Genomic DNA, 26,936 nt, shown 5'->3' on the forward strand with positions numbered 1-26,936 from the left:
TTCTCCCCTTGGGCTGCTCTCAGCAAGGTCTGGGTTGCAAACCATGGTTAACCCCTGTCTTGTGCAGCCTTCTGCCCTCACACCTTGGTTGCAGTAAATTTCCAACTTCAGAACTGCTGATTCTGGAGGAGGTGGCTGTGGAAAAAGGTTCGTTTTCAGAAAATGGAGCCCAAAACCTTCATTTTTGCCTTTTTTTCCTGCTAGCCATGCCCCTTCTTCTCTCAAACTTTCATGAGTTTGAGTCTGCATATGCATCAGGGATAATTACACAGGTGGGACAGGCTGATGAAAGGTCTGTGAAGTTTGCTGCTGTTGCTCTTGTTTCATCTGGCTTGAATATCAGAAATTCAGAAATTTCTGTGTCTCTTGGTAATAGCTAGAGCTATGCCTTGCTTTATTTTCAAAGACTTTCTTACCAGCAATGTTTTCTAGTGCTCTTTGTCCTAAAATTCTCCCTTGAAGAATCCATGGCCCCACACAAGGCAGCTGGCAGCTGTGTGCCTGGTACCCTGCAGGTATTCCCAAGGATTTCTGCTGTGCTGGGTGGATGCTGTGGTTGGCTGCCAGATCCTACCTGCCCAGATTAAAGCCTGTGTGTTTCATGTAGCTTAATGGAGGCAAAATGGAGTCACATAACAGCTGTTGGTACCACTTCAGAAAAAGAATATATAAAAAATACAGAATTTTGGTGCTAATTGTGTTGGGTTGCAGTCAAACGTGCTTATTTGAAATTAAAATTGAGTGCCTTGTACTGTTCACCATCCCTAAAATTAATTGGATATCTTGCTGTATCATTTCTAGAGAAAAAATAGTACAGCTCTGGAGAATATGACATATTAAATAGTTTTAACTTCAGATTGCATTGAAGAGATTATTTTTGTTTAAGTCTTTGGTTCAAGCAGCTCATGTTGCAAACGGGGTCTTTGTAAGTGGTCTTCAAAAATCTGAAAGTCTGTTACTGTTTTTTGAACTCACAAACTTCTAAACCACTCTGAGAGAGCAGCAAGATGTGAAATGTGGTTCCAGAATCCCCCAAGTAAACAAAGAACTTGCAGCTGGAAGTAGCTTTCTCCAGCATCCAGGGCCCCACAGCCCAGGTCTGTGCCCTTTTCACACTTGGATATTTTTGGACACGGGAGTGTTTCAGGTCTGCATCAGTGTCCCTGGGGTTCTGGAAATGCTGGGAAAAGCAGTGAACACATCCCTGGGATAGCACAGGACCAGGAGCTTGGACCTCCTGCTTTTTTAGGTCTGAATTTTGTAACCCATTAACTTGACCTGATGGCTGCAAGCCTTAGCTTGCCATTGAGGATTCATCCTTTTAAAACAGCTCCTGGGTCCTGCAGTCCTTCCCTCCCCAGCAGCAGCAAAGCTCCCTTGCTTGCTCTTTTTATCCTGCTGAGAAATGTTGAGTCTTTGTGAAGCTTCTGTAGATGTTGCTTTATTTTGTAGTTCACATTCCTAAATCCAGTTTTTAAAAATTGTCTCTATCAGTGAATTGTAATAAGGTGGGGAGAAGGCTTCCAGTTCCTTTAACAAATGGCAAAATTCCTGTGGCAAACAGAGCAATCCTGAGTGGCTGTTTCTGAACACACCACGAGGAGAAAGGTGTTGGAAAAATGAGGAGGAACATGAAGGGGGTTGGAAAGCTTGGTTTGGGGGAGAAAATCCTTGAGCCTGTGATGTAAACATGGAAGTTTGTCAGAGTTTTTAAGATCTATTGTTTTCCTAGTAGCCTTGAGGAATTAATTTTGCAGTGTTTGTAGCTCAGGCATAGATCAGTCAGAGCTCTGTAGGAAGGTGAAAGCAGAACTGACAGAAGTTCTCAGAATGAAAGTGTGGTTTAAAACTTGTGGTTTAGTTAAATTCATGTGTGTGTTTAAAACAATAGATAGTCACTTAGAGAAACTTTTCTGATCAATCCTCTTCTTGTGCTCTGCTTTACAGAATAAAATGTCCCAACTATCATGATATGGAGATATCTCTGCTTTCTCCCTTGCTGTGTTTTATCTTATCTGCTCATTAATAAAATGCCAGCTAACAAGAGAAGAACTGTTTCTAGTCTTCCAAACTGTGATTGATGGCTGACAACCTGCCTGCTGGGGGGTGTTGCTCGTTGTCCCCAGCCTTGCTCCCTCCCCACGCTTCAAGGTGTCATCTGCTACAGGGCATCATCAGTGGGTGTGATACCAGTGCAGAGTAACTGATGCGGGCAAAAATGGTGCTGTCTGGATAGTCTTTTGACCACGGGAGAATTTATTTGATGTGGAGAGGTAATCTGCTCTGCAGGGAAGAGCATACAAGTGTTGGGATGCAGAGGCATCTGCAGAAGCTGTGTGTGTGCACGCGTCTGTACCTCGTTTCGTGTGGTTTTACCCTAGAGAAGGTGTAGAAGCAATATCAGATACCTTACTTAGCACTTTGCCTTAAATACCATATGGACCTGTGGCATACAACCCCAGTTTGTGAATTATATCCTTAAGCAGGAATTGTACTTTGGGTGTATCTGTGCAGGCTGTGTGTCTGGGGGCAGGAACCCAAAGGGAGACAGCGTCGCCTGCAGCCTCTGCTCAGCTGACCTTCCATTCCTCAGAAGCAGGATATAATTTCAAGCAATAGCAGAAAGGCTCTTGGAAGTTGGTGATTTCATTTGCAGCAGGATCACCTCCGTCTCTGAAGAGATGCTCAACTCTCTCTTGGGATCTGAGGGGAATTTTTGCTGCCTCTTGGGTGCAGGTGGGGAGGGGAAGGGAAAGCCAGGGGAGACAAAGGCCCTTACAAGGGTTTGGGATGAAATGTGAGTGCCTGGAGGCAAGGAGGAGGAGGATGGAAGCTGTAATGGTTTCAGTGCAGGTAGCCAGCAGGGAGGTGTAGATGTTGGGATGAAAGCCCCAGTGCAGCAGGAGCAGGCCAGGGGTCCTTCTGCCTTGCCAGCAGCAGTCTCACATCTTTCAGCTGTAGCTCCTGACTGCTCAAGGTGTAATTACCCAGTGAATAATTACCATATTTGATGGTCTTGCCTTTCAGTGTCTCCCTGCTGTGCAGTCTGTGTGTGGACACTCCCCGTGCTCATCTCCCAGTGTTGATCTGCACTCCCCCCCCAGCTGCCCCACTGCTCGGTGCCATTGAGGTCTCAAATTGTTGAGCCAACATCTCTGCTGTGGGAAACACTTTTATCACCTCACAGTCATCCCTTTGGCAGTGGGTTTGGGGGCACTGTGCTCATGCAGTAACTTCTGGAGTAAAGCTGAGATTTTTATTTTTTTTTCTTTAATCTAGTGATAGGCAGAGGTAGACTGGAAACGTGCTCACTTCAGCCCCATGCTTCACTGCTTCATCATTGCCAGAAAATTCTGTGTTTTCTTTGCCTCCATACAAAGAAGACTGAGCCACGTAAATTTCTACAGCTCCATGACAAAATCAGCCCTTTGTCTGGTGTTACTCTGTGTTCTGGTAGCTGCTGGGGTTCAGAATTGCAGTCAGGGTGTTGCCAGATCTCATCTCAGCCTCCTCAGGACCCCCAGGTTATTCCCACCCCTGTGGGATGGGCTGGAGGGGGATGGTGGAAATGGGGAGATTGAGGTTTGAAGGTGTTGGTGCAGTGCTGATCACCACTTCAGAGGTTTCATGTTTGTTGGCAGTTACATTAAGGTTGCTCCATAAAATTTTTCATACTCAAAACTAAATTACTGGCTTTAAAATCCTAGATTTGCCTTTCCCTCTCCTTGCTCCCTTTTGTTCCGTGCTTGGTTTTTTCCCTGGTATCATCCACCTGCCTCCTCATCAGGCTGGTGCCTTTCCCTGGCTCCTCTCAGCTGGGTTTGGAGGGGATGAAGCTGTCACCCTGTGGTGTCACAGGTGGACATTTTAATCACAGGCTGCAGAAATGGGCTGTTTAATGGGTGTGATTTTTGCAGACCGAAAAAAACCTCAGTTCAAAGGTACTTCTGTAGTGGAACAAAGGGAAAACTGTGTCCTTAGCTGGCATTTCCTTGAAAACACTTTGGTGTGTAAACTTAGCTGAAATGTTTTCAGTTACATTTGTTTCCAAAGCTTTTTTTTTTTTTTTTTTTCTTTTTCCTAAATAAGATGGAATACTTTCAGGTTTTCAAGCTCACAGTTGCCATTTTTCTCTCCACATCCACCAAGAGAGTTGATGAAAGAATGTTTCTTTTACTATTCTGTCTCTGTATGTGCTGTTTTTGCTTTGTAGTAACTCAGGTTGGTGTGTCCCAGGGACATAATATGTGTCCAGACCCTGGGATTCCTGAGCGAGGCAAAAGAATAGGCAACGATTTTAGGTAAGAACCTTTTCCCTGTGTCTTTCTGCATGCTGCAAAGCTGCTGTGAGAACCATTGTGTGTGCTCCTTGGCATTTTGTCCTCTGTTTTTAAGAGACCATCTGCACACCTCTAAATGTGTTGTCTGGAAAGTTTGCTGGGATGTTTGTGGCAGGAGGAGTGAGCATCACTCTGTGTGTGTGTGTGTGTGTGTCTGGGAGAGCGGGTCCCAGCTGAGGAGCTGTAATGATCTCTGTTTCAGAGTATTTCTCTTCACAGTGTGGGCATTTAGCCAGGCTTGTATAATCAATGCTTGTTGTCATTCCCCCCTCCAGTTAAGTGCAGAAAGAACTGCCTTAAACAGCAAAAAAAAAAAAAAAAAAAATCACTTCTCAAATTAGCTTAAGTCACAGCATGGCCGTGCCTCGAGTGGATTTGAGGTGACTTCCCAAAGCACTGGCACAGTTCCTTGTCAATAAATATATGTGGTGCTAGATAATTGTTTTCTTACAAAGTTTAAAACAATGCTGTTAGCCCCTTGTAGTTGCTGGTGTTCATTTAAAGACTGCAGGAATGAATTAGCATTGGTGAATCAATATTTAATCTTATTCTGCTGTCGATGGCTGTTTTGTTCACTCAAAGTGTCTTTCCGGTTAACCTGAGTCTATCTAATTCTTCTGAAATCCAGAAAATAGATCAGAGGGGTGAGAGTGGAGGAAAGGGAGTTTCCAGTAGTCCCAAAATGCCATAGGATAAATTGTTGGCTGCTGTAAACCCGTGTTGTGTCACTGCAGTGAATAAGACAGCATTGGCTTAGCACAGCAGAGCATCCTGAATCCAGAGTGGTAGAAAAAAGGATAAATCTTTTAGTAGTAGGTAGTTCTTTTTTTTTCCTCTTTATAACAATGCTGAGCATGTCATCTCTTGGGGCTGAGTATGTGCTACTAAACAGAATAAAAGGCTCCAATCTGTCCCTGGCTGCTCACCACCCCGGGCAAGCAGCGCTCTGCCACGGCTGCTGTTGCCTGCAGGGCCTGTTTGCTCTCTCTGTTCACAATTTGGAGAATCACTGAGATAGTCATGAGTAAGTGACAAACTTCTGCTGCAGAAGCATCTTGCTCACTAACTTCACCCTTTGTTCTGCCTGCTAGGTTAGGCTCCAGCATCCAGTTCTCCTGTAACGAGGGCTATGATTTACAAGGCTCCAAGAGCATCACCTGCAAGAGGGTGAGCGACCTCATTGTTGCATGGAGTGACCACAGGCCTGTCTGCAGAGGTGAGAGGACAAAAAACATATTAAGGAGTTATCAGGACTCATGAAAAAACCCATCTGCTTAATGTCCCCTTTGTGCCTCAGCCCTCCTGCCCACAGGTTTGGTGCAGCTGGGTGAGGATCCCAGAGCTGGTTCTGTTTGCAGAGCTCAGCATCAGGCAGGGGCAGGGCTGGAATTGCTGTTCCATGCTAAGAACCTCTTAGGAAAATTCAGCTCTGACTGCCCTGAGCATGTTTTGCCCTTGGAAGTGGGAATTTGGTCTTGCCAGCTTCATGGATAAAGAAGAATCATGGTTCTTTTTAAATCCTTTTTTTGTATTTCTTGTTTTCTGGCTGACTGGGAGTAATATGGGCTCATTTTTTTCAGTCTTTTCAGCACAAGCCTAAGAAATCTTTGCTTGGGTCTGATGCAGTTTTTTAATTTCAGAAATTCGGGTTTTAAGAAAAGCACCTGTTCTGTGCATAACAGAACTGGCAAAGCTATTTCCATCAACCCTGGAAGTTCATAAGCTACAAACTCTGGACCATAGGGGTTATTGTTGTGCCCTTTGTATCTGTGTACCACATCCTCACCTCTTCACCAGGCATTCTGTCCCCTCCTGTTCTCTCTAGTCCAGGTATTTCTTTTCATGGGATAAAGAGGGGAGGGGACAAAAAGTGAAAGCCTGAAAAAATCTGGAAAAGCTAAAATGGGGGAGATTCTGTCAGGTGGAATTTGCTGCCAGCAGGATGCAATGTGGGATTACACAGACTGTGGCTCCTAACTGGCATGATCCTGATTATCCCGTGGCCCAGCCTGGAGCTGTCAGGGAATGAACAGCAGGAAAAAAACCCCTTTCAGCAGGAAAAAAACCCCAGTGCCCATTTTGCGCTTGGACATTTTGTTTTCAGTCTCTCTCTGTTTCTAAAAAGTGACGTGCATAATTGTGGTGTTTGTAATGCTAATAATGAATAACTTGTAATACTTTTAATTAAATCCCTATAAAGCTCTTAAAGTCATAAATTGGTATTTTTTCAGGTCTTTCTTCTTTAATTTCATCTGCAGATTTTTTTCAATGCTTTGCAATCCCATCTAATTCTTGAAACAAGCCTGAAATGAATTGGTGTAAGAGGATATTTGGCATAAATATGTGACACTATAAAGGAAATTTATGGTGTCCTTTTGCAAGAAATAAGAAGGGATTTGCCTGCATTATTGTCATTCTATGAATCAACTTAATTTCTTTAAATTGCTAACTTTTAGGGTGTTTTTTCAGGTTTTCCATTTGCTTTTTATTTCCCTTTATACCACTTTTTTTGTTGTTTGTTGCATTTTGTTGCTGAGTTTCTCTCAGCTTGCAGAGCTCAGGCTGCCTGGTATTGCAGCTTTTTAACCCCCTGGGCTGGACCAGGGACCAAACCTTTCCCTGCTGTTGTGAGACTGGCTTCAGCTTCCCCACCTACAACAGATTCCCTCTGGATCCTGGGGAGACTTACTTAATCCCTTTGCAATTTTTACCCACTTTTAAAATGGGAACAATGGGATTTACCTTTTTTTCTCTAAAATGGGAGCCTGGATGGGACCTGTGTGACCAACTCCAGGATGGGTTCATGGAGAGGGGATGTCACTTGTCACTTGATGTTCCTCATCTCCCTTGGGACCACCTGTGTGGTCAGATAGCTTGGCCAGGAGCTCATTTTCCATGCTTTCTATTTGGAGGCAGGGAGGGAAATTCTTGTGGATGCCACATGTGCAAAATGGGCTCCTTGGAGAAATTAGTTGTGAGGATCCATCACAAGAGCAGAGACACTTACAAAACCTGTGCCTTCACATTTTCTGGCTAAATATTACATCAAAGGAATACCACAGGCAAAAATTCCCCCATTTCAGCACTTCACAGCTTCTGTTTGGCTCTGAGATGTTTAAGATACAAAATGGAGCTGCCACCTTGGTTCTGAGCCCAGCCAGACCAGAGTCAACTCAGCCCTTACCTAATAAATACTTGCTGTGCAGTGGAGTTTTTTTTTGACCTGCAATGAAGAAAAGGAGTATGGCTTTCTGGGGATGTTAAAAAGAAACTGGCATCTTCTGTATGGTTGCTTTCGTTGTCCTGGACATGAAAGTATTTCTGTGAGGGCTTTAATATAGTAAAAACTAAAGAAAATCAGCCTGAGCACTAGAGACTGGGTTGTTGTTGCTTAGTCTGGTGGTCCATCTGTTTGATAGCCCCCAGAAACAGCCCACTCATCTGGTCATCATGGGTAAATCCTTCACTTTTAATGTTGTATGGGAAAAAAAAAAAAAAAAAAAGAATAGTCTGGCTAGTGAAACCAAGACAGGGCAGCAATTTTTAATTCTCCTCCGTTTGCATAGTGTGTGCACCTCTTCTCCCCTCTCCCATCTCCCAAAGCTGAGAGATCTGAATCCCACCTTCTGTCTTCTTTTCCCCTCCACAGCCAGGATGTGTGATATGTACCTGCGGGGTCCCAGTGGTGTCATCACCTCCCCCAACTACCCCGTGCAGTACGACAACAACGCCTACTGCGTCTGGGTCATCACCGCGCTCAACCCCGCCAAGGTAGGGCCCAGACATTCATCCCCACATCCTCCTGTCTGGCCTCAGCTGGCATTTGTGCAGCCAGGCCCCTTCAGAGAGAGGGTATGGGATATATATATATATATATACCATGGGATATTTAGCTGTCCAGGTCTCTGTTGCTGATGCTGAGCTCCCCCTCTCCCTCCCCGCTGGCTTCTTCCACGTCTTTCTCGGGTGCCTTTCAAGACCCCCAGCCCATCACATTCCCTCTCTGCTGAAAATTCATTTTCTTAGAGGATATGTAATTAAAAGTGAATGTGATTATTTTTAATCAAAGCCTCTTTGAGATCTGGGTGTGAATGGTGGTGAAATGCCAAACTCAGCAAAGCCCCTCCTTAGGGCAGGGGCTGTGCCAGGAGTGCTGCCTTCCCACTTGCTTCTGGCTGCTGCCTGGCTCATGACCAAAAGAGGATTTTGTCCCCCAAAGTGAGAGGTGCAAAGAGAGGTATGGTTCTCTCAACTGCTGTTTATGCAGTGCTGTAAATTTTTAAACCAGTCCTGTCTGTGCTCACTGAGGTTTGGAGGCAGGGGAGCTGGTGGTTTTTTTTGTCTCCTCTGGTCTGCTCATGTGAATTCAACTCTCTTGCTGATCATGTAAAGAACAGAACTTGTCTGCCTTGGCCATTGCAAGGTCAAATCCTTTCAGTTTTCCACTGGCATGGGAAGGGCAATGTTCACTGCCTCACAGCTTTTTCCAGCCCTGAAAACTCAGTCTGTTCCTCTCAGTCAGATCCGTATGAGAACAGAAGAAAAATTACTTTCCTCTCTAGCTCTGTAGTTTTTGAAGTGTTATTCACCATCTCCTGCTCTCAGAAGGTGTCAAGCTTCATTCCTTTTAGTATCTGGATTCTGACTACATCATCTTTGTTAGCTCAGGAGCAAATCTTGCATGCCAAGCTCATATGCTTGCTAATTGTGCCTTGGTCCTTGCCTCTGGACTGTCCTACAATTTGGCACTCTGCCTTCTGCTGCTAATGCAAGGAAGGCATTATCACAAACGTGTTGGTATCTCATCTTTTGCTAGAAATTGTTATGGTCTGGAGCAGTGCTGGCAGCCTCCTGGGCAGCATCTTCTGCTTCTCCTCCCTCCCCCTGGGGCTGGGGCTGCTGCAGAGCATCTGCACTGCTCCTCACTCCCCACTGACCTCAGTCCAAGCCTTCAGCAGCTCACAGGTGGATGATGATTTTAGTGAGGAGTATTCCTGTGTTCCAGTTTCAGAAGGAGTTTGTACTCCCAGGGCTGTCATTAGCTGGGCACATCACCCGTGTCTTGGTTTGGCTGCATGGGAGCCCATTCCCAAAACCTGAGAAAGTGGAGTGTTGAGTCAGGATATTTTTTTAGTGCTGCTTTATTAGGAGTGATTTACTGGTTAATTAGACCCGGGAGATACTCCATCAGAGTAATGTGCAGCAGACCACATGTAACAGCAGCTATTACTGCTCAGGTTTCAGCTGGGTTTTCACCCCTGGCCTGCAGACCCCTGAGGGGTGATGGGATTCAGCAGCATCTTAAGCTGAGGTGTGGGTATTATTTCTGTGTTTCTTTCTCTTTCAAAGATCAGCAAAATCCAGGCTTCAGCTGCCTCTGAAGAGTGTACATAAAGCTCTTGCTTACTACCAGCTCCTGCTACAAACATGTTGCTAAGTGTGAGAATTCATCTGCCTCAGCCCCAACCCTGCTGTCTGTGTAGGGATGATCTCAGCATCCCACCTGCCCCAGCACGGCTGAGGGGAGGATTGAAGGTGAATTAATTAAAATGCCCATAAAATACTTGGAAGCTAAAAAGCATTATGGGCCTGAGCTGGAGGCTGCTGAAGTCAGTGATAATCTTTTTATTGACTCAAGTGGTCTTTGGATCGGGTCCTGTTCTATGAAGCTTTTAATATGAGCAATGGGAGAACCACTGAGCAGAATTTAGAACTCATTTGCAAGTCATCTGTTCTACATTTGGAAAAGAACTCTGAGGCAGAGTCACTGAGCTGCACAATCCCTGCAAAGTTTGCTCAGAAAGCCACAGAAACAGTTAAGGGGATTGTGCTCTCCAGTCGACTACTTGGAATTATTTCCTATACAGAAGATGGCATCAAACTTATTTGGGAGATATTCTGGGTGTATATTTAGGTTTTTTTCCTTGGCCCCCAGTGCCATGGGAATTAATTTCAGTGGGCAAAGAAATCACTTGGGAACCAAGAAATGCATATGATAATTGGTGAATTTGCATCAAAACTATTTCTGGACCTTCTTGCCATAATGGATGTTACTGCTTGGTATTTCTCCTGGGTTTATTCCCACCTGGAGTCTAAAGTAGCCAAGCACAGCTCAGTCCAAGCTTCCTGCGTCATCAGTGGGGGGAGCTGGGGCCCCCAGGGATGATTCATCCCAACTGGAGACAGATGCTGGAGTCTGGGGAGCAGGAGGGGAGATGAGTAATGTGTGCTTGAGGAGTGTTTGAATAAAACTGTGAGAGGTGTGGTTCTCTGGGAAGGGAGTTACTGTGGGATTTTTCTCCTGTGAATGTGACTGCACTTCAAATCACTTTGCAGCACAGAGCCTTAGAATCAGGTGTCATATTCCAGCAGATTTTCTTGACTTGCTAATTGCTTCCTGTCACTTCAGCAGCTGAAAATTGAGGTTTTGTGTCATCCGTGTATTTGGGTGTGCTGGGAGGTCTCTTGTTGTTTAATGACTCATTAAATAATTTTCAGCTTTCAGACCAAAAAGAAAATAGGAAATTGGATAAATAAATATTGTATTCAGCGTCCTGTTCCTGTGACACAAAGTTACAGTCTCCAGTATACTAGGATGTAATTAGTCACTTAATTAGGGTCAGACTCCTCAAAATGCAGTTTACTTGAATGACTGATTTAACTAATGATGTGTGCCATTCTAGAGCACTGTATTCTTTGTATTAATTACATTATTTCATCATTAGGTGGTTTAATAATAGTCTGCACAGGTTGATATATTGGTACTCCTACTACAATGAATGGTTCCAAACTCCTATGAAGTATCACACAGGCTCCTGTTTCATGATTTGGAGGCTTTGGGGTAAAACTCTGTTTTCAGAATGTCACAGCTGAAATACTTAATTTGCTTTTTGATGCAATTGAAAAGTTACAATTACATTTATGTGTGGAAGATGGTAGCACAGAACAGTTCAATCTGAACTGTATATTCACCCATTATTTTGTGAAGAACACTTGAACCATTTAGTGTCTGACTAACCAGTGTTTTCTCAGGGGGCTGAAGTTGAGTGGTTTTTGTCAGAAGAATATTGTCACCTTCCTGTGGAGTCCATACAAGCCCTGGAGAGGATGGAGAGGCATCTAACACAGTCAATTACTGCACTTGGTTTTAACTTTGAGACTTTTCTCCCCCTGGGATTGCACACATGCAAGGCAAAGGTTTTGGTTTTCTTGGGTGTTGCTTTCTTGCCCCAAGTCAAGAGGTGTAGGGTGGTGGTGGTGTGTCCTTTGTCCTTGGCTCACTTCTTGATTGCTTTTGATAACTTCTGTGTTTTGTGGAATAGCAAAAAGTAATGTGGAACTAAATTTGCTAATTTGGTCTGCTAAAAGTTAGGAAATTTGATATCTTTACAGGCAGGTGTACAATGGTCTGGATACGTTCAAGTGTTAAGTTAAAAAGTTGTAAGAAACAAAGTTCCCATTGATTTCTTTTGGAGTTGTGGATGTAAAGCACTTTGTAAATTCAGCTCTCTTCACCTGTCTGAGGTTGGATTCAGGTTCTTTATTCCCTAAGTCACGTTGTGATTTTCAGTCATTTGAAAATAAGAGATTTCAAAAGCAGCTGAGTGACTTGGGACAAAAACTTTTCCACTCCCATGGGATCTCTGCTGCTAAATGATCTGTAGTGGCTTTGTAAATCAGTCTGGGGTGGAAGGTTCAGAGAGAGCAGGAGAGGAAACACAGAAAACAAACAGCTGTGGGTAGATGTGATGGGGATGGTTGTGTTTACAGACAGCTTGAGACAATTTCCTTGAGCTACCCCAGCAGTGAGTCACATCAGGTCTGTCTTGGTCCCCCAGGAGAAACCTGGGGGAACTTTCTAAGGAAGATGGAGCAGAAGAAATTCTCTCCACTTGCACCACATGTAACACGGTGCCTGTATTGCACATTCAAATCCATAATCTCTGGTTGATGAAAGAAGTGGTAGCAGTAGCTGGTAAAAAAAGGCATGAAATCCCAACACACGTCTCTGTATCAATAAAGCCACGGAGAAAATCAATAGATAAAGCTGAAAAATCTGAGAGGTAATTTCAGTAAGAGCTCAATCTGTCTGGAAAGAAATGCTGCAGTGCTATAAAAAGTGAGGATTGTCACCTTTGGTGATGTCCTGATGATATTAATGCTCTTAGAAATTGCTCCTCAATAGACAAGCAGGTAAATAAAGAAGACAAGAAGATCTGCTGCTACCTTGGCAGGTGATTCACATTAACATCCTGCATCTTTTCCAGGTTATCAAACTCACCTTTGAAGAATTTGAGCTAGAAAGAGGCTATGACACTCTGACAGTGGGTGATGGGGGACAAGTTGGAGACCAGAAAACTGTGCTTTATGTGTAAGTAGCATGTCCTCTGTCCTCTGTCCTTTGTCCTGGGGAGCAGGGCACACCTTGGGTCTGCCCAAGGGGATGGGGCTGATGGTTTCTGGCTGCCTTGGGCATCATTTGCCTCTTGAGAGTGAAGAGAGAAGCCAGAGGTGTTGGTCAAAGTCCCAATTGTCTGGAGGGCTCTTGGAAAGCCACGTACTGCTCCAGAAGCAAGGAGAAGTCACCATGACTTTTGGAAGGAATATTTGAAGTGATGAACAGGGTGCTGGAACCAGGGCCACCAGCTTTAGTGTCACAACTTTATAGGCTCCTTTCTTTTCTAATAAAAACCTAGAGGAGCAAACAGCTCTCCAAAAGCTGCTGCAATTACTGCTTTACTCTTTCCAACTAGGAGAGAGTATCTCATATTGTGCTTTTTAATTCCTCCTCTTCATTTGTTTTTCCACATGAATCAGCTGCCCACTCCTTTTTCACTCATCTCAATGTTTGCTTGGCTTTCGAAAGCTCCTTCTCTGAGGTTCATTTTTCTATAAATTTCTTTTCAGAACATGAACACTGGTGAGACTCAGGTCAGGAACTGTAACCTGCAATGTATATAAGTGTAAATTCTGATTATTGCAAAAGTGTTTGTAATTAAAGTGTCCCAGAACATTTCACAGCTGCTTGGTCAAAATGTGCAAATTACTGCCAGGGGAGTCATTTGTAATAACTTGGTGAAATGGTTTCTCATTCCATCCTTTTTTCTTTTTCTAACTCCCATGATGATTTTCCTAGATATGATTTTAATCACTACACGTTTTCTCACTCTGTATTAGTTATTCAACACCTTGATAATGCAAATTTGGAGTATCTGAGACTCTGCTCAAGGTGTAGTGTGTGGTGTCTTCTCCCAGTGCAGGAGAACTGTCTATTAAATTGCTGATGCTAATCCTGACAGGGCAATTTATTTATTTTTAATCTGAGAGGGTAAGTTGAAAACTAAATGAAGGGTGAAAAGAGGTGTGAAGCCCACAGAAATACACTCCATTTCCAGTGAAAGTTGTTGAAAGTCCAGGGACAACTTTTCTCATCAGCTGCTGCATCTCACCCTGTCTCATGGGTGGCCACGGGATATAAGCTGTAGGGTTGGGATTTTTTTGGTTTGGTTTTTTTTTTTTGTTTGTTTGTTTTGGGTTTTGGTTTTTTGGTTTTTTTTTTTGTTGTTGTTGTTGTTGTTGTTTGGTGGGGTTTTTTTGTTGTGTTGTTTTGTTTTGTATTTTGTTGGGGTTTTTTTTGAGGAACCAACATGCAGAAATCTAACCCTGTCAAGCAGGGCTTCCAGTTTTCTTACTGCTCTTAATTATTCTTGCCTGCTCAAGAGGAGCAGAGTCCTGCAGCCTTTCAGCTTAGGGAATGCACTCGAATCAATGTGCACAGCAGCAGTGATCCCAGGCTGAGGTATGAAGGACCATTTGTTTCCAGTCTCTCTCACATCCCTGGAAAATGCATCTCAGAGAACATAACAGATTGTTAGGCTGAGTTTCTGACTTGCAGAGAAGATTTTATTCCCTAAAGTAACAAGCACCCAAATCAATCATTGAGCTTGTTAAAGTGGAATGGGAAAGCGTGCAAAAAACCTTTGAAGAGCCTTTTTCTGAAGGTTTTTCTCTTGGTATGTGGCTCATGCCTGCTGGTCTGCTGCTTAAAGGACTTGAGAAGAATCAACAATAGCCCTGGTTCTGCCCTCCCCATCAGACCCTGGGTGCAAAGCTGTCGTTAGAACAAGGTGAATCCTTCATTTCCCAGCACCCTGGGATCACTTCCACTTCTCCTGTGGGTCAAAGCAGGGACAGAGCAAAGGTGGGAGCAGAAGTGGGAGAGCTTTGGTGGGCCTGGGAGACAGGAATGTGATTTCAGGGATAAACAGATCCAGGTTGCAGGGTCAAGGTGTGAGCAGGGTCTGGCTCAGCACTCTGGGTGTCCCTGGTGATCTCCTCCTGGGCTGGGAGGAGAGGGATGTGCATGGTGAGGCCCTCATCTCCAGGGCCAGGAACCTGTCAGGATGCTGGAAACAACCTGGTACCCAGCAGGCAGCCCCTGGTAGGAATGTGGAGCAAGCAGAATAAGCAGCACAACCCCTCAGGCAGGGGCTTCCCATCACCCCAGGGCTGGGGGTGTTCCTTGCAGATTGGTTGGTGATAATTCTGGCTTGAAAGCTCAGGACTGATTTTTTTCAAGAAGTCCTTCAGGTGCTGCTCTGGTATTTGGGAGGAATCTGTGTCTGTGATGTGGCTGCATTCAGGCAGAAACAAACATTACAGGAAACCCCCCCCCTACCCACGGGCAGTATTTGCCCTTAGGGTAATTTAGAAATCATCCCAGATGATCCCTCAGCAGAAATAATATCACAACACCATTAAATGCTGCCACTAGACCAGGCAGCATAAGGCTTGATCCCTTCCCATGTCTGTGCTCTGGATGCAGCAGCAGAGGGGAGGGAAGGGGCAGCTGTGGTTGGGGTAGGTGGTGGGGGGTAAAACTCCAGAGCTGTGTTGAACCAGAGCAAGGAGATAAATCCCAGAGGCTGAAGGAGCCACACACAGCTTGTTAATTGGTGATAGATTGGTGACATTTTCCTAAATCTCCTCTGGTCTCCTAGGAGCATCTTTGAGGGTGGGCAATGTCCTGAGCATCCTGTGCTGCCTGGTTTAGGAGCTCTTTTCAAGGGCTCATGGGGCATTCAGCAGCTTTAAGGCTCGTGCCTTGTCATCCAGGCTGGTTTTTTCCTTTTGAGATTCTTGTGCAGACTTCTCTGTCAGGCTGGAAATGTAGCAGAGAATGTGTTGAAAGTAAATTTTCCTAATACCAGGAAATGTCTTCAAGGCAGTTCAGAGGATTCAGTCACCAGGTTGAGCTCTGGAAATTCTGCCTGTTTGGTTGTGCTTTGCTTCAGTGAGAAAGAAAATTATTACTTTGCTGAATAGTATACTGTAATAATGGCACTAAATTGTAATTATTATAGTGCTAATAAGGTGCAGGCCTCAGCTGTGGTAGGAGAGTCAGTGGTTAGGGGGTAAGCAGAAACATCCTGAGAGCCTCATCTCTCTTGAAAACATCTCAGGTTTGGGGAAAATGTTCTCTTTTGGGGATATTCTTGTGTTGTTACTTGCTCTTGTTACCTTCTGCTCCTGCAGAGGTTTTTGTGGCCTTTATTTTGGTGGGAAAATAAGTCTGGGGAGACATACAGGCTGTTTATTTGCTCCTGTGTATTTTTGCAGCCTGACAGGCACCACAGTCCCTGACCTCATCGTCAGCACACACCACCAGATGTGGCTGCTCTTCCAGACAGACAGTGGCAGCAACTTGCTGGGATTCAAAGCAACCTATGAAGGTAATCCAAGCATCTCTCTCAGAATGTGCCTGTTTGAAAAGGATCAGGGTGAGAGGGGTACAGTCGTTTGGGAGAAAAGAGAGAAAAAAGCTTCTCTAAATATATTGAAGCTCTGCAGACTTTTTTTTTTTTGAAACTGAAGCTTTGCTCCACTCAGAACAGCTTTTGTGCTTTCTTTTCCATCAGAGCAGACTGGGTGGGTAACGTTTCAGTGCCTTGTCATCTGCTTTGTTGGAAAAGAGTTTGGTGCATTTCAGCTGCTGGCAGCAGACTGTAGCTGCTGGAGAAAGTGAGAGCAAGTGAGGAGTGGTTCCAGTCCAAAGTGCAAACTTTGACTAGTCTGGAGTATTATGAATGGAGTGAAAGTTAATGCTGGGATTTTTTCAGAAGAAACTGATAAAATACATTAGGATGTGAACACTCTTGTCATAGGTATCAGTGAAGTTAGACAAAGTGGGATGGCAAAGCATTCCTTCTGACCCATGGCACTGGTGATTCCAGCTGAAGCTCTGCTGAGATTCCTGGTTTGAGTTGCTTTATTATTTTTCCAGAAATCTCCATCTTGTGTCTCCAGATTGTGGGTGGGGATGCTGAAAGTGGCAGGACCAGACCAGTAGAAAAGTCATTTCAGCACAGATAAGAGAGAATGGAATTGAAAGAAGGGAAACACAAGGGCAGCCTGGTTGTCCAGGGAGCATCCTAAGGGGCTGCAGTTGGGTCTTGGCAGACCTGGCAGAGCCCATCTGCTGCCTCCTGCTCTGCCTGAGATCTCATCTGGTTTGTTCTTTGGATGAGGTGACCAAGGTGGAGATGTTCTTTCAGTCTCCTGATGGATCTGTTGTTTACCCTGTAGCACAGCACAGAAAGTTGCAAAGCACATGATGATATAGGGACTTCCATGCACTGGTGTTCATCTTCTGTGAACTTTGGAGATATAAAAAACTTGACTTTTTCCTCTTCTGACCTGCCTTGATGGTACTGGTGACTTGATCTATAGCAAGGCTGAGCTGCTCTGGCTCCCTCTGACCTCACCAGTTGCTTTGGGGATCACCAGCATCATTCATGGTTCCAAGTCCTGCTCCAAACTTCCAATGTCAAATATGCTTTTCCCTTACCTACTCCTCAGCTTTACCTATTTTGCTTTTCTGTGTCCTAGAGAAGAATGGGAATGTTGTATCTCTGCTGTCCTCTGATAAGCCCTAAAGGAGGGATCCTTTTCTGGGGAGTGGGCATCCTTCACAAGTGTGAGAATTAAGAGGCTGCTCACTGCCTGTTTAAATCTTTTCTCTTCTTCAAGGCATCTTTGGAGTTGTTTTACAGCAGTTTACTGACCTTGCAGAATGGACTTTTGCATGAACAAAGAAATAGACTCTTTGCCTGAGGTCCTTGCTGGTGCTGTCCTGAAGTGAAGCCAACCTCCCGTCAGCCAGGTCCATAAAACTCTTGGTTTTTTGCAAATGTGTTGAGTTACAAAGCATGAGACATTTAAGTAAGAGGCAATTAGCACTCGCCAAATACATTATGAAATTATATGCAACTTACTAACAAGTTTCAGTATCAGTTTTATGGCCATGCTGCTTCCTAATTGCGAGAGGAAAATTACAGCTAATGGAGCTGTATAAAGTCAAGACCAAAAACCTGCCTAATAGAAGGGCAGAGTAGTGCTTGTAGAGGAGTTTTAAATAGCCATCCATCCTGAAGCATCCAAGTTTTAGTGGACATCTGAAGTGCCATGCAATTGCACAGCCTGTTGCTGGTGCTAAACCAGCTCTGCCTCAGGGTTTTATGGATGCCCAGATGGAAGCCCAGGCTGGGGAGGGCAATGTGGGTCTTAACGTGGGGTGCAGAAGGAGGGGAAGCACCCAGGTCCTTTGGCTTCACTTGGGAGCAAAGAGCAGACATATTTGCCCCAGGAAGACTCCAGGTGTCTGGATGCAGGTTTTTCCAAATGTGCACTACAAGGTTGGATGCATTTGGAATAAATGCTTTGGGGGTGTAAATCAGTGTGACAGCATTGATTTTCAATTAGGCTGGGTCAGTCTTTACCAGCTGAGGATCTGGCTCATTAATGTTCATGAAGATTACTTCTAAATCTCCAATGTCTCAACTGCAGCCTCTTTCATCCTTTTCAACAGACATTCTCTCATAATAGTGAACAATGTTTTTGGACTTCCAGTGCTTGTCAGAAGAAATTTGTTATTAAGCTCTGCTTTACTGGAAAATTCTTTTCTTTCTCACAACTCTAGCAGGCTGATTGATAGTGCAATTTAGAGTTTGATTTGTGAGAGGGCTTACAGGTCCTAGGTCTTATCTTTCCCCTTCTTTCCTTTAATCTCAGATGACTTGTTCTAAGAATGCCTTCCCCTTAGGGCTGGTGCCTTCCACAGCCCTCAAAACGGTTCAGGTTTCCAGATCAACCCCTTGTAATGGTTGGGAATAAATAATTCCTTCAGGCAGAATTTTCAAAAGTTCTTGAGAAATTTAGGGTTCCTCAAAGAGGACTCAGATTCCCAAAATCTTTTCTGCAGTCCTGCAGTGATGTTCCCTATCAGTGGACTGCAGATCTTGATCCTCCTCACAGGGGAGATGATGGGGGAAACTCTGTTTGTTACTGATGAGCTTGGGGTTATTACAAGCAGTGGTGTAAAAGTAAGTCAGAAGTGTGAAATTCTGTGGTAAGAGACAGAATTATTAGAACATGAAAAATAGGACAAAGCCAGTTTATGGTTTTATCTTTCTTATAAAGCAATAATTTGAAATTAAAAATATATTTGTAGACACACACACTAATCTGGTTTAGATTTCTGTTGGAATTGGGTAAGTTTGGCAGAGCTGCCTGAGGTCTCAGCTCTGAAGCACCAGTGTGCTGCAGGCAGGGGGTGATTAAACAATATTTATTGTTGTTGAAATGCTGACTAAGTGTTTGGCTCTGGACAGCTTAGCTTTAGAGCTGAAATTTAGCCCCATGGTGCTAAGAGGCTTAGGAGCTCTGCAGAGCTGGAGCCTGAAGATTTTCTCTGCTGACCTTTCTGGTTTTAATCAAATCTGTGGTGCCCAGGGTGTGTGGCTGGATGAGCTCCCTGGGTTCCACATCTGATGTGTGCAAATGCAGAACCCTGCCCAGCTTGTGTCAGGGTGTTCCTGGCACACTGAGAATAAGCTGTGCTGTCTTAAGTTGCCTGATCCTAAGGAGACTTGGGGGAAAAAAATAGAACTGTTTGAAACTAATTCTGCTGCCCCGAGTTGGCTTGAGAAGCTCCCAGCTTGGAGCAGTCCCCATCCCACTGCCCAGCCCCAGTAAGATCCAGGTAGCTTTTACTGATTACAGATATTTTATTTATGGTTTTTAGGTTCTGTATTACCTAAGCCCCCCGATTGTTGATGGTGGGAGTCTGTCAGAAAACTTCATGTTTATTTCTTTCCTGCTCTGCTTTTCCATTAAATGTATTGACTCATGTCATAAAGCACCAGTGCTGAAATACTGCTGAACCAACAGATGTGAAGGCTTTTAGCTTATGATGTGTTGACCTGAGCTGCTCTCAGGGTCATGTTGCTTGTCTGAAAGTCTGGTATAAACCTCAGTGGGAGTGAGTTGGTGTTGTGGCACAGGGATTTAATGAGCCTGCTGGATTATTCAGGTTCTGCATTTACCCTGCATCAGTGGGTTAGGTGTGTGGCAAGGACCTGCAGTAGGAAGTGGCTTTCCTTCTGGGTTATATCCACTCATTTTGTTCCTTCTTTGGCTGGTTTCCTTTTCTCATCTTTGGAATGAGCAGCAGGAGCAGTGCAGCAGGAGCCCCCTGCTCCTGGTCCTACACCTTGGCTTTCCAGACAGGAGTCACTTTCAGTAGTTCAGGGACCATTGATGTGTGTGCAGAGCAGGCTGTGGGGGATGCAGGGCATTCCTGGGGGGCTGCTCTGACTCCAGGTAACATTTCTGTGGATTCCTCACTTCCTAATCACAAATCATGAAGCATCTTTTCCCAGAAACTGGGGTATTTCTAGTGCAGGGCTTGCTGGCAGCTCCCAAACTCTCATCTTCCTCCAGAGCTGAATCAGGCAGGGACAGAAATTCCCACGGAAGCCCAAGAAAGCATCAAGCCTGGATTTTGGGAGCCTGTGGTGGTTCTGTGCAGGAGCAGAGCCCCAGTGCTGGCTCCTTCCCCTCGAGCAGGGCTCTGGCTCTGAGTCACTGGGGACGTGTGGGCTGCTCAGCAAAGGGATCCAGCTCCACACCCACCACCAGAAGACAAATAGCATAAATAGCTGGGGAGAAAAAAGCTCTGGTGAAGGATTTTTTCTGTGAGGAAACGCTGTTTTGTCAAAATCTGATCTGCATGATATAATATTTGATGGAGAAGTTTTGAAAGATTCATTTCAACTTGTTTCATTTAAATAATGTCAAAACACTTGATTTAGATGTTCTTGTTTGGTTTTGACTTTTATTATTCTAATGTGGAAGTGATTTTACTTAAACATTCATCAGCAGAAATGTTTCAATCTTACAGAAGTTACATGTTTTGATATTTCTGAATCACTCATTTTTGGAATTTCTGCCCTGCCAAGTATTTCACAAATTCTATGATGGATTGTTACAACCCGGGGGTTTTCTCAGGGCAGAAATTCCATTTTCTGACCCCTCTCATGTCACAAGATGTGTGAGCTTTGTTTGCCTGCTGCTATCAGGAAATTCCTGTGCCCAGTGGAAGAGTGAGCTCTAATTCCTCCATTTCTCTTCCATTCTGAAACTTGAGATTTCTCTCTGAGATGTTCCAGTTGGGTTCATGGGGCAGAGAAGTACCACATTTCTGCTATTTTTTTTTTTCACGTAATGTACAGTTCAGTGTTACTTTTAATATTTAAACTGTTTTATTTTTTTGTTCCTTATGTGCAAGTACAAATCTTGAACATTTGGATTTTCTGCATCTGTAGGTAGATGGGCAAATCTGGCAAACTGCTCTCAATGACAGGCAAACCCAGAAACCTACTTCATGGAAACTTTAATTTATTTTAAATTGTTTGGGGGATGCTTCATTACACAGCAGTGACTTTTTCGTGCAGCAGTGGCAGAAGTTGGGTATTCAAACCACACCTGTATTGAAGTCAGCATAATAACAGGGTGCTTGTCGTTACTCAGACTAAATTGGAATATTAGATGGAATAAAGCAAATCTCAGATTATACCATTTTCCCCTGTAAAGAAAGTGTCATAATAGAAGTTTCCCATTTGGTGTAAGAAATTGAAAACGGACAGCGAGGCTGAGCATGGCTGATGGGGATAAAAACCAGAGAATGTGGGAGATGAATCTGAAGCAGATGAATAATGTGGAGGCACTGAGGGGGCTTTGGAGGAGCAAAGTTTTGTAGCTAATAGTGACAGAGAGCCAGGGGTGGGAGCTTTTCAAATGACAATATACAGAGCAGCAGATAAGGGGAAATTGTGTCCATTATTTGCCTGAAGTCAAACTCCCTGTGCAGCTGGAGGTGAATGCTGTGTGCTGAGGTGTCAGCTGGCTGTGAAATGGGAACAGGGCTGGGAAAGGCAGGAGGAGAGAGCCAGGAAACACCCCCCCCCAGCTGTGTCCTTCTTGCACCCAAGGGTCCCTGTTAGTGCCTCATGTCCTGGCTGCTCCACAAGTCCTTGGAGCAGATGCACTTTAGGATCTCCTGGGGTCCTGCTGCATCTTTCATTTAGTTGTGATGAATTTAAGGGTGAGGAAGCAGTTAGACATGGTCAGGGTCTTTACAGTGGTAAAAACTGGTTTTTTAACAGAGAGGTTGGGTGCTGGTCCCATCCTGCAGGGAGGTGCAGAGGGGACAGGAGGGCTCTGTTGGGGTCCAGGATGGGGGCACCACAGCCCCAGCAGCAGCCCAGGGGCTGAGCCATCCCCTGTACAACTCACTCCAGTGTGATCCATCCCCTGTACAACTCACTCCAGTGTGATCCATCCCCTGTACAACTTGTCTTTTCTCTCTTCCTTTCAGAGATTGACCAAGGGAGCTGTGGTGATCCCGGGATCCCAGCCTACGGGAGGAGGGAAGGCTCCACCTTTCGCCACGGGGACAGCCTGAAGTTTGAGTGCCAGCCTGCCTTTGAGTTGAAGGGACAGAAAACAATTACCTGCCAAAAGAGTAGCCAGTGGTCTGCTCAGAAACCAGTTTGTGTTTGTAAGTCAGTGAGGAGATGCTCTGAAATCCCTTGGGTGTGTGGTGAGGTGGTCCTAGCAGTGCTGCAGTTGTGCTTGGTACCTGGGGCAGGGCGAGTTCTGGTGGTGGCAGAGGTGACCCCAAGCATCAGCTTCACCCACCTGGGGTGGTGAGGAGAGGTTGGTTTGGTTCTGCTCTCAGCAGAGAAGCAGTGGGGAGCAGCACCCAGGTGGAGATTTGGGCTCAGGTGCTCTCTCTGCTCTTCCCCTCCTGTGCTCTGGTTCAGATCCCTGCTGCCCCAGGTGGGGTTTGGGTGTCCAAAGCAGGAGGAATGGACACACACAAAAATAATAATCTGAAACTCAATTACTTAGAGAGTTTTGCCTTTTCCAGATGTCATGACTCCCTTCCTGACTTGGTTTTCTCTGCAAGCAAATCAGCTAAAGATGCTGAGGAGGAAAATGGAGTTTCCATGGTTATTTTTACAGTGGGAAGTGTTAGATCGTTTCTTTGCTTAGTGTCAGAAATTGGGTTGTTTTTTTTTTTTTTTTCCATTTCCCAGAAGTTCAGGTGAATTTGAACAGTTGATGCTTTAGTTGAGGTTCTCTCCAGCAGTTTGCAGTGAGGCAGAACCCCCAGGTTCTGTCCAGTATGAGAAGATTGGATCCTAATAGTATGGACAGAGGACTTTCCAATAAAGTAGGATTTTTTTTTTTTTTTTTGTAGTTACATACTGAACAGGGGCATCAGATCAATCCCCAGTCATCAGTCAATGCAGAGCACAGCACAAGTATGAGTATTTTTAGTTCAAATAATTACTTTGTATTCTGTTCTTTGTGGACCTCCAGCTCTGGATATTTAATAAATCAACAAGGCAGCATGTAGGGAGTGGGAAAAATATTTCATAGCTCTCTCTACACCTTTACTCCCTGCCTTTATTCTTGACAGCATCATATTAGTGTGCATGAATCAGAAGAGGTTACACAACAGAATGTGTAACCTCGCATGAAATCTGTAGTAGGATTAGTAACCACTCTGAGTAAATGCTGGGAGACCATTAAATATGTTGGGCATGAGGTGGGAAAATAAGGTAACCTGATTTATGTGCTGCTAGTTGGAATATGCAAACAATTCAGTGCTTCTGATTCTGGCCACAAATCCGTGACAAATGCAGGAGGAGATTAAGCAGTGTGCTGTGTGCATCCTGCTGTCCTGAGCAAGTGATTTATGAGCAGACAGAATTTATTGTGGAGAGCTCATTTCCTGGGGCTTCCATGACAAAGCAACACAAACTCTTTAAGTAATGGATCTACTTATTGCAAGGGGTGGCTGTCTGTGCCTTCATGATAACCAACCTTCCATCCCCATCCTCTCTGTTGCCTTTGCCTCCCTTCACCATCCAGGGGCACTCGGGAAACTTTGCAAGACTTTTTAGGACGTGACTTCTGCAAACCTGTGAACTCAGCAAGGTATCCCCAGGTCTGCTGTGTGTGCTCAGCTTCTCTCTGCTGATCTGAGATACCTGGGTGTCCTTTGTGACCCTCACTGAACAAATGCAAAGTTTTTGTCTTAATTTTCCCCTGGTAGTTGCTCTGAGAGGGTCATTTCTGGAAACATCTATATATTCTGATATGAGTTTAGGTCGTTGATCTCAGACTTGAAAACTTCAGGTTTTTGGGACCCGTCACATATTTGAAAGGTGAATGAGCAAAGGTGAAATACCCCAGTATTTCCCCCAATATCCCTGCTGATTGCTGGGCTGCTGGCAGCCCTGGGGTGGAGGTTTCTGCACAGAGCTGAGGGGGATTTGTTTGGCGTCGCTTGGCTGGAGGTGGGGACAGATCTGTGCAAATGTGTGTGTGACAGCTCTGTGTGTGTTTGTGTGTGTGACATCTGGATGTGTGTGTGTGACATCTGAATGTGTGTGTGTGACATCTGTGTGTGTGTGACAGCTCTGTGTGTGTGACATCTGGATGTGTGTGTGACATCTGGATGTGTGTGTGACATCTGTGTGTGTGTGACATCTGTGTGTGACATCTGAATGTGTGTGTGTGACATCTGTGTGTGTGTGACAGCTCTGTGTGTGTGACATCTGGATGTGTGTGTGACATCTGTGTGTGTGTGACATCTGGATGTGTGTGTGACATCTGGATGTGTGTGTGTGACATCTGTGTGTGTGTGTGACATCTGTGTGTGTGTGTGACATCTGGATGTGTGTGTGACATCTGGATGTGTGTGTGACATCTGGGGGTGTGTGTGTGACATCTGTGTGTGTGTGACATCTGGATGTGTGTGTGACATCTGTGTGTGTGTGTGACAGCTCTGTGTGTGTGACATCTGGATGTGTCTGTGACATCTGGGTGTGTGTGTGTGACATCTGGGTGTGTGTGTGTGACATCTGGATGTGTGTGTGACACCTGGGTGTGTGTGTGTCACTGGAGGGGTCATCTTTACAGCTGTGTTGTTCCAGAGTATTCTGGACTCCTCCAGACACTCTGGCATCTCTTGATCTGACAGAGCCATTCCCAGGGCTTTGTTGTTCCTCTGGCCTTGCTTTTGGATCTCCACTGATTTCCAGGGACCTCTTTCTGTGTGGTGTTTCTGTAAACTCTCTTGGCATTACAGACCTGCTCAGAGCAGTAGTCATGTATAATATTCCTCTCATCAGAGCAAAAAGCATTTCCCAAGCATTTCCAATTGAAATTGCTAAATTGTGTTTCCCTCTTCTGCCTCTGGAGCAGATGTTTTACCTCCTTCCTTGTTCCCTTGCAATTCTCAGCCCCAGCCCATTTCACAGGTGCTGTGAGATGCAGGAATGTTGGGAAGCAGCAGCCCTGGGCCCTGTCATGTTGAAAATGCAGAATTTGCTCTCTCAGACCCAACTGAGCCCAAATCCTTTGCCTTGTTGGGAGCTGGCTTTGAGTTGGCTCTGGGGGGAGGTCTGCACAGCCCCAGGTTCTCCATCCTTCCACCCGAGCTTCTCCTCTTCAGAGGCTTTGTGATTTAGTGCGTTTTTTTCATCCTTTTGAATATCTGATTTTCCTTAATAGCAGTATAAAATCTCTCCTCCTTAGATGTATAATTACTCCTTTTTGTGTTAATCCCATATTGGCCTATTATAGCTGTTGAATAATCTTTGTTCCTCTTTGTGCAGGTTGCAAATCTGAGTTCTGAGCTGGGTGGGTAACCTGTGGGTGCTGTCTGGTGCCAACATCCAGGATTAGTGGTGGAAATGCAAAGTACAGTAGATATTTCCCAGCATTATACTGAACCAGAACCCTGTAATTTCCTATGACTGGTTGAGGTTTCCATTTAAGCTCTAAATCCAATTGTCAATTGGTCATTATTTTCTTTCTCTTTCATTCTTCCTGCTCTTTTCTTCTTTTCCTGCCAACTATTCACAGCAACCTGTTTCCTCTGAAGAGTGATTTGAAGAAAAGTGTGTCTCAAGTTAGCAGTGATAAATCATAGTTTGCCTTTTTAAAAATAACATATTTTTAATAGAGAGAGTAGTTAACCCTTCGAGCAGTCTGCTGATGGGTTGTCCATAGGTAAACATCTATAAATTGAGATTGGATACTCCTTTCTGGAGATTTGTAGGAAACAGGAGTTGGTTGAGAATCTGTATTAACGAGGTGAGTGGTTAACATGATCAGAATGATCCTTTATTGTCCAATAATTCTTTAATAAGAAATTCCTGAAAATTGTCTTTTAAAGGAGTTGATATTTTTGTCATATATATAAGGGAGTACTTTAGGCTTCTGGACTGCAGCACAGGTTCTTATTTTTCTGATGAAACCTGATCTTTGCATGCACTTCTTGTGACTTCCTTTACTTTTATTTCCTCTGACTCTTTGTGGTGCTGATGGAGCAGTTTATGTTAACTCACAGAAAGTTTCTCTCCTGCTGCAAACAGGTTTTCTTTCTGTAGCTGCCACTGGACTTGTTTATCTGCTGGTTGATGCAGTTGCTTTTAGTGGATTTTGGAAGAGGGGTAGGGATTCTATTAATTTTTATTGCCAAGTTGGTTCACCCTGTGAATTTTTTAATTTTTTTTTTTTTTTTTGGATTGATGCTTTTATGAGGCTTCCTAATGTGTTTTTCCCAATATAATGGCAGAGAGGCATTCTGTCTCTGCCAGGCATGTTGGGAAAGGGAACTGTTAGTTAACCTTAACCCACCATCAGCTCTGACCTCTGCATCCAGTCACATCCTGGGTCTTTGCAGCTGAAAGTCTGGCAAGAATTGGGCTTGTGTCCTGCTGAGGCCCCTTCCAGGGCTTAGGAAGTTTCTGGATTTGTGGGATGGATCCATGTCCTCCAGGAGCCATGAACACCTCTGCTTGCCCTTGGTGTGGGTTGAGTTCAGAGGAGTGAATCAGTGATGGAATGTTCCTTATCTTCAGCCTGTCCTGCAGCCACTGAGATCCAGGCTTTCTCTGGCAGGAAGGGAAGGAAATTAAATGAAGGCAGGATTACCATGATCTCTAAATACATGAGGGATTTGTAGCTTTTGTTAACAACCTTGTTTCATGATTGCAGCCATGTAAGACCATTCCCTTCTTAATTTTAAGGAGAGCACTTTCCCTTAAAGCCCTCGTTCTCCATTGCAGCCCTGGTTTATTAAAGCACTGAGATTTAAATGTTTGCTTAATACATGTACAGGCTTAAGTCTTGTGCTGGGCAGGAATGCACTTAAGCACCTTCTTCATGACAGTG

At 44.5% G+C, this 26,936-nt stretch overlaps 1 protein-coding gene across 2 annotated transcripts in view; it reads left to right on the forward strand.

Annotated features, from left to right (window-relative positions):
• CSMD2 (CUB and Sushi multiple domains 2) overlaps positions 1-26,936 on the forward strand; it is a 233,022-nt gene that overhangs the window by 103,755 nt on the left and 102,331 nt on the right. For both annotated transcript variants that reach the window (XR_011730472.1, XM_071767651.1), the window contains exons 9-14: positions 4,214-4,301; positions 5,432-5,556; positions 7,990-8,111; positions 12,608-12,711; positions 15,960-16,072; positions 22,057-22,239. Coding sequence is in view for 1 of the 2 variants with exons in the window: in XM_071767651.1 (XP_071623752.1) it covers positions 4,214-4,301; positions 5,432-5,556; positions 7,990-8,111; positions 12,608-12,711; positions 15,960-16,072; positions 22,057-22,239 (735 nt within the window). In the remaining variant the exon portion in view is untranslated. The remainder of the gene's footprint in view (positions 1-4,213; positions 4,302-5,431; positions 5,557-7,989; positions 8,112-12,607; positions 12,712-15,959; positions 16,073-22,056; positions 22,240-26,936) is intronic.

The sequence above is a fragment of the Heliangelus exortis genome, chromosome 24 (genome assembly GCF_036169615.1).
Source record: "Heliangelus exortis chromosome 24, bHelExo1.hap1, whole genome shotgun sequence".
Taxonomy (NCBI): domain Eukaryota; kingdom Metazoa; phylum Chordata; class Aves; order Apodiformes; family Trochilidae; genus Heliangelus; species Heliangelus exortis.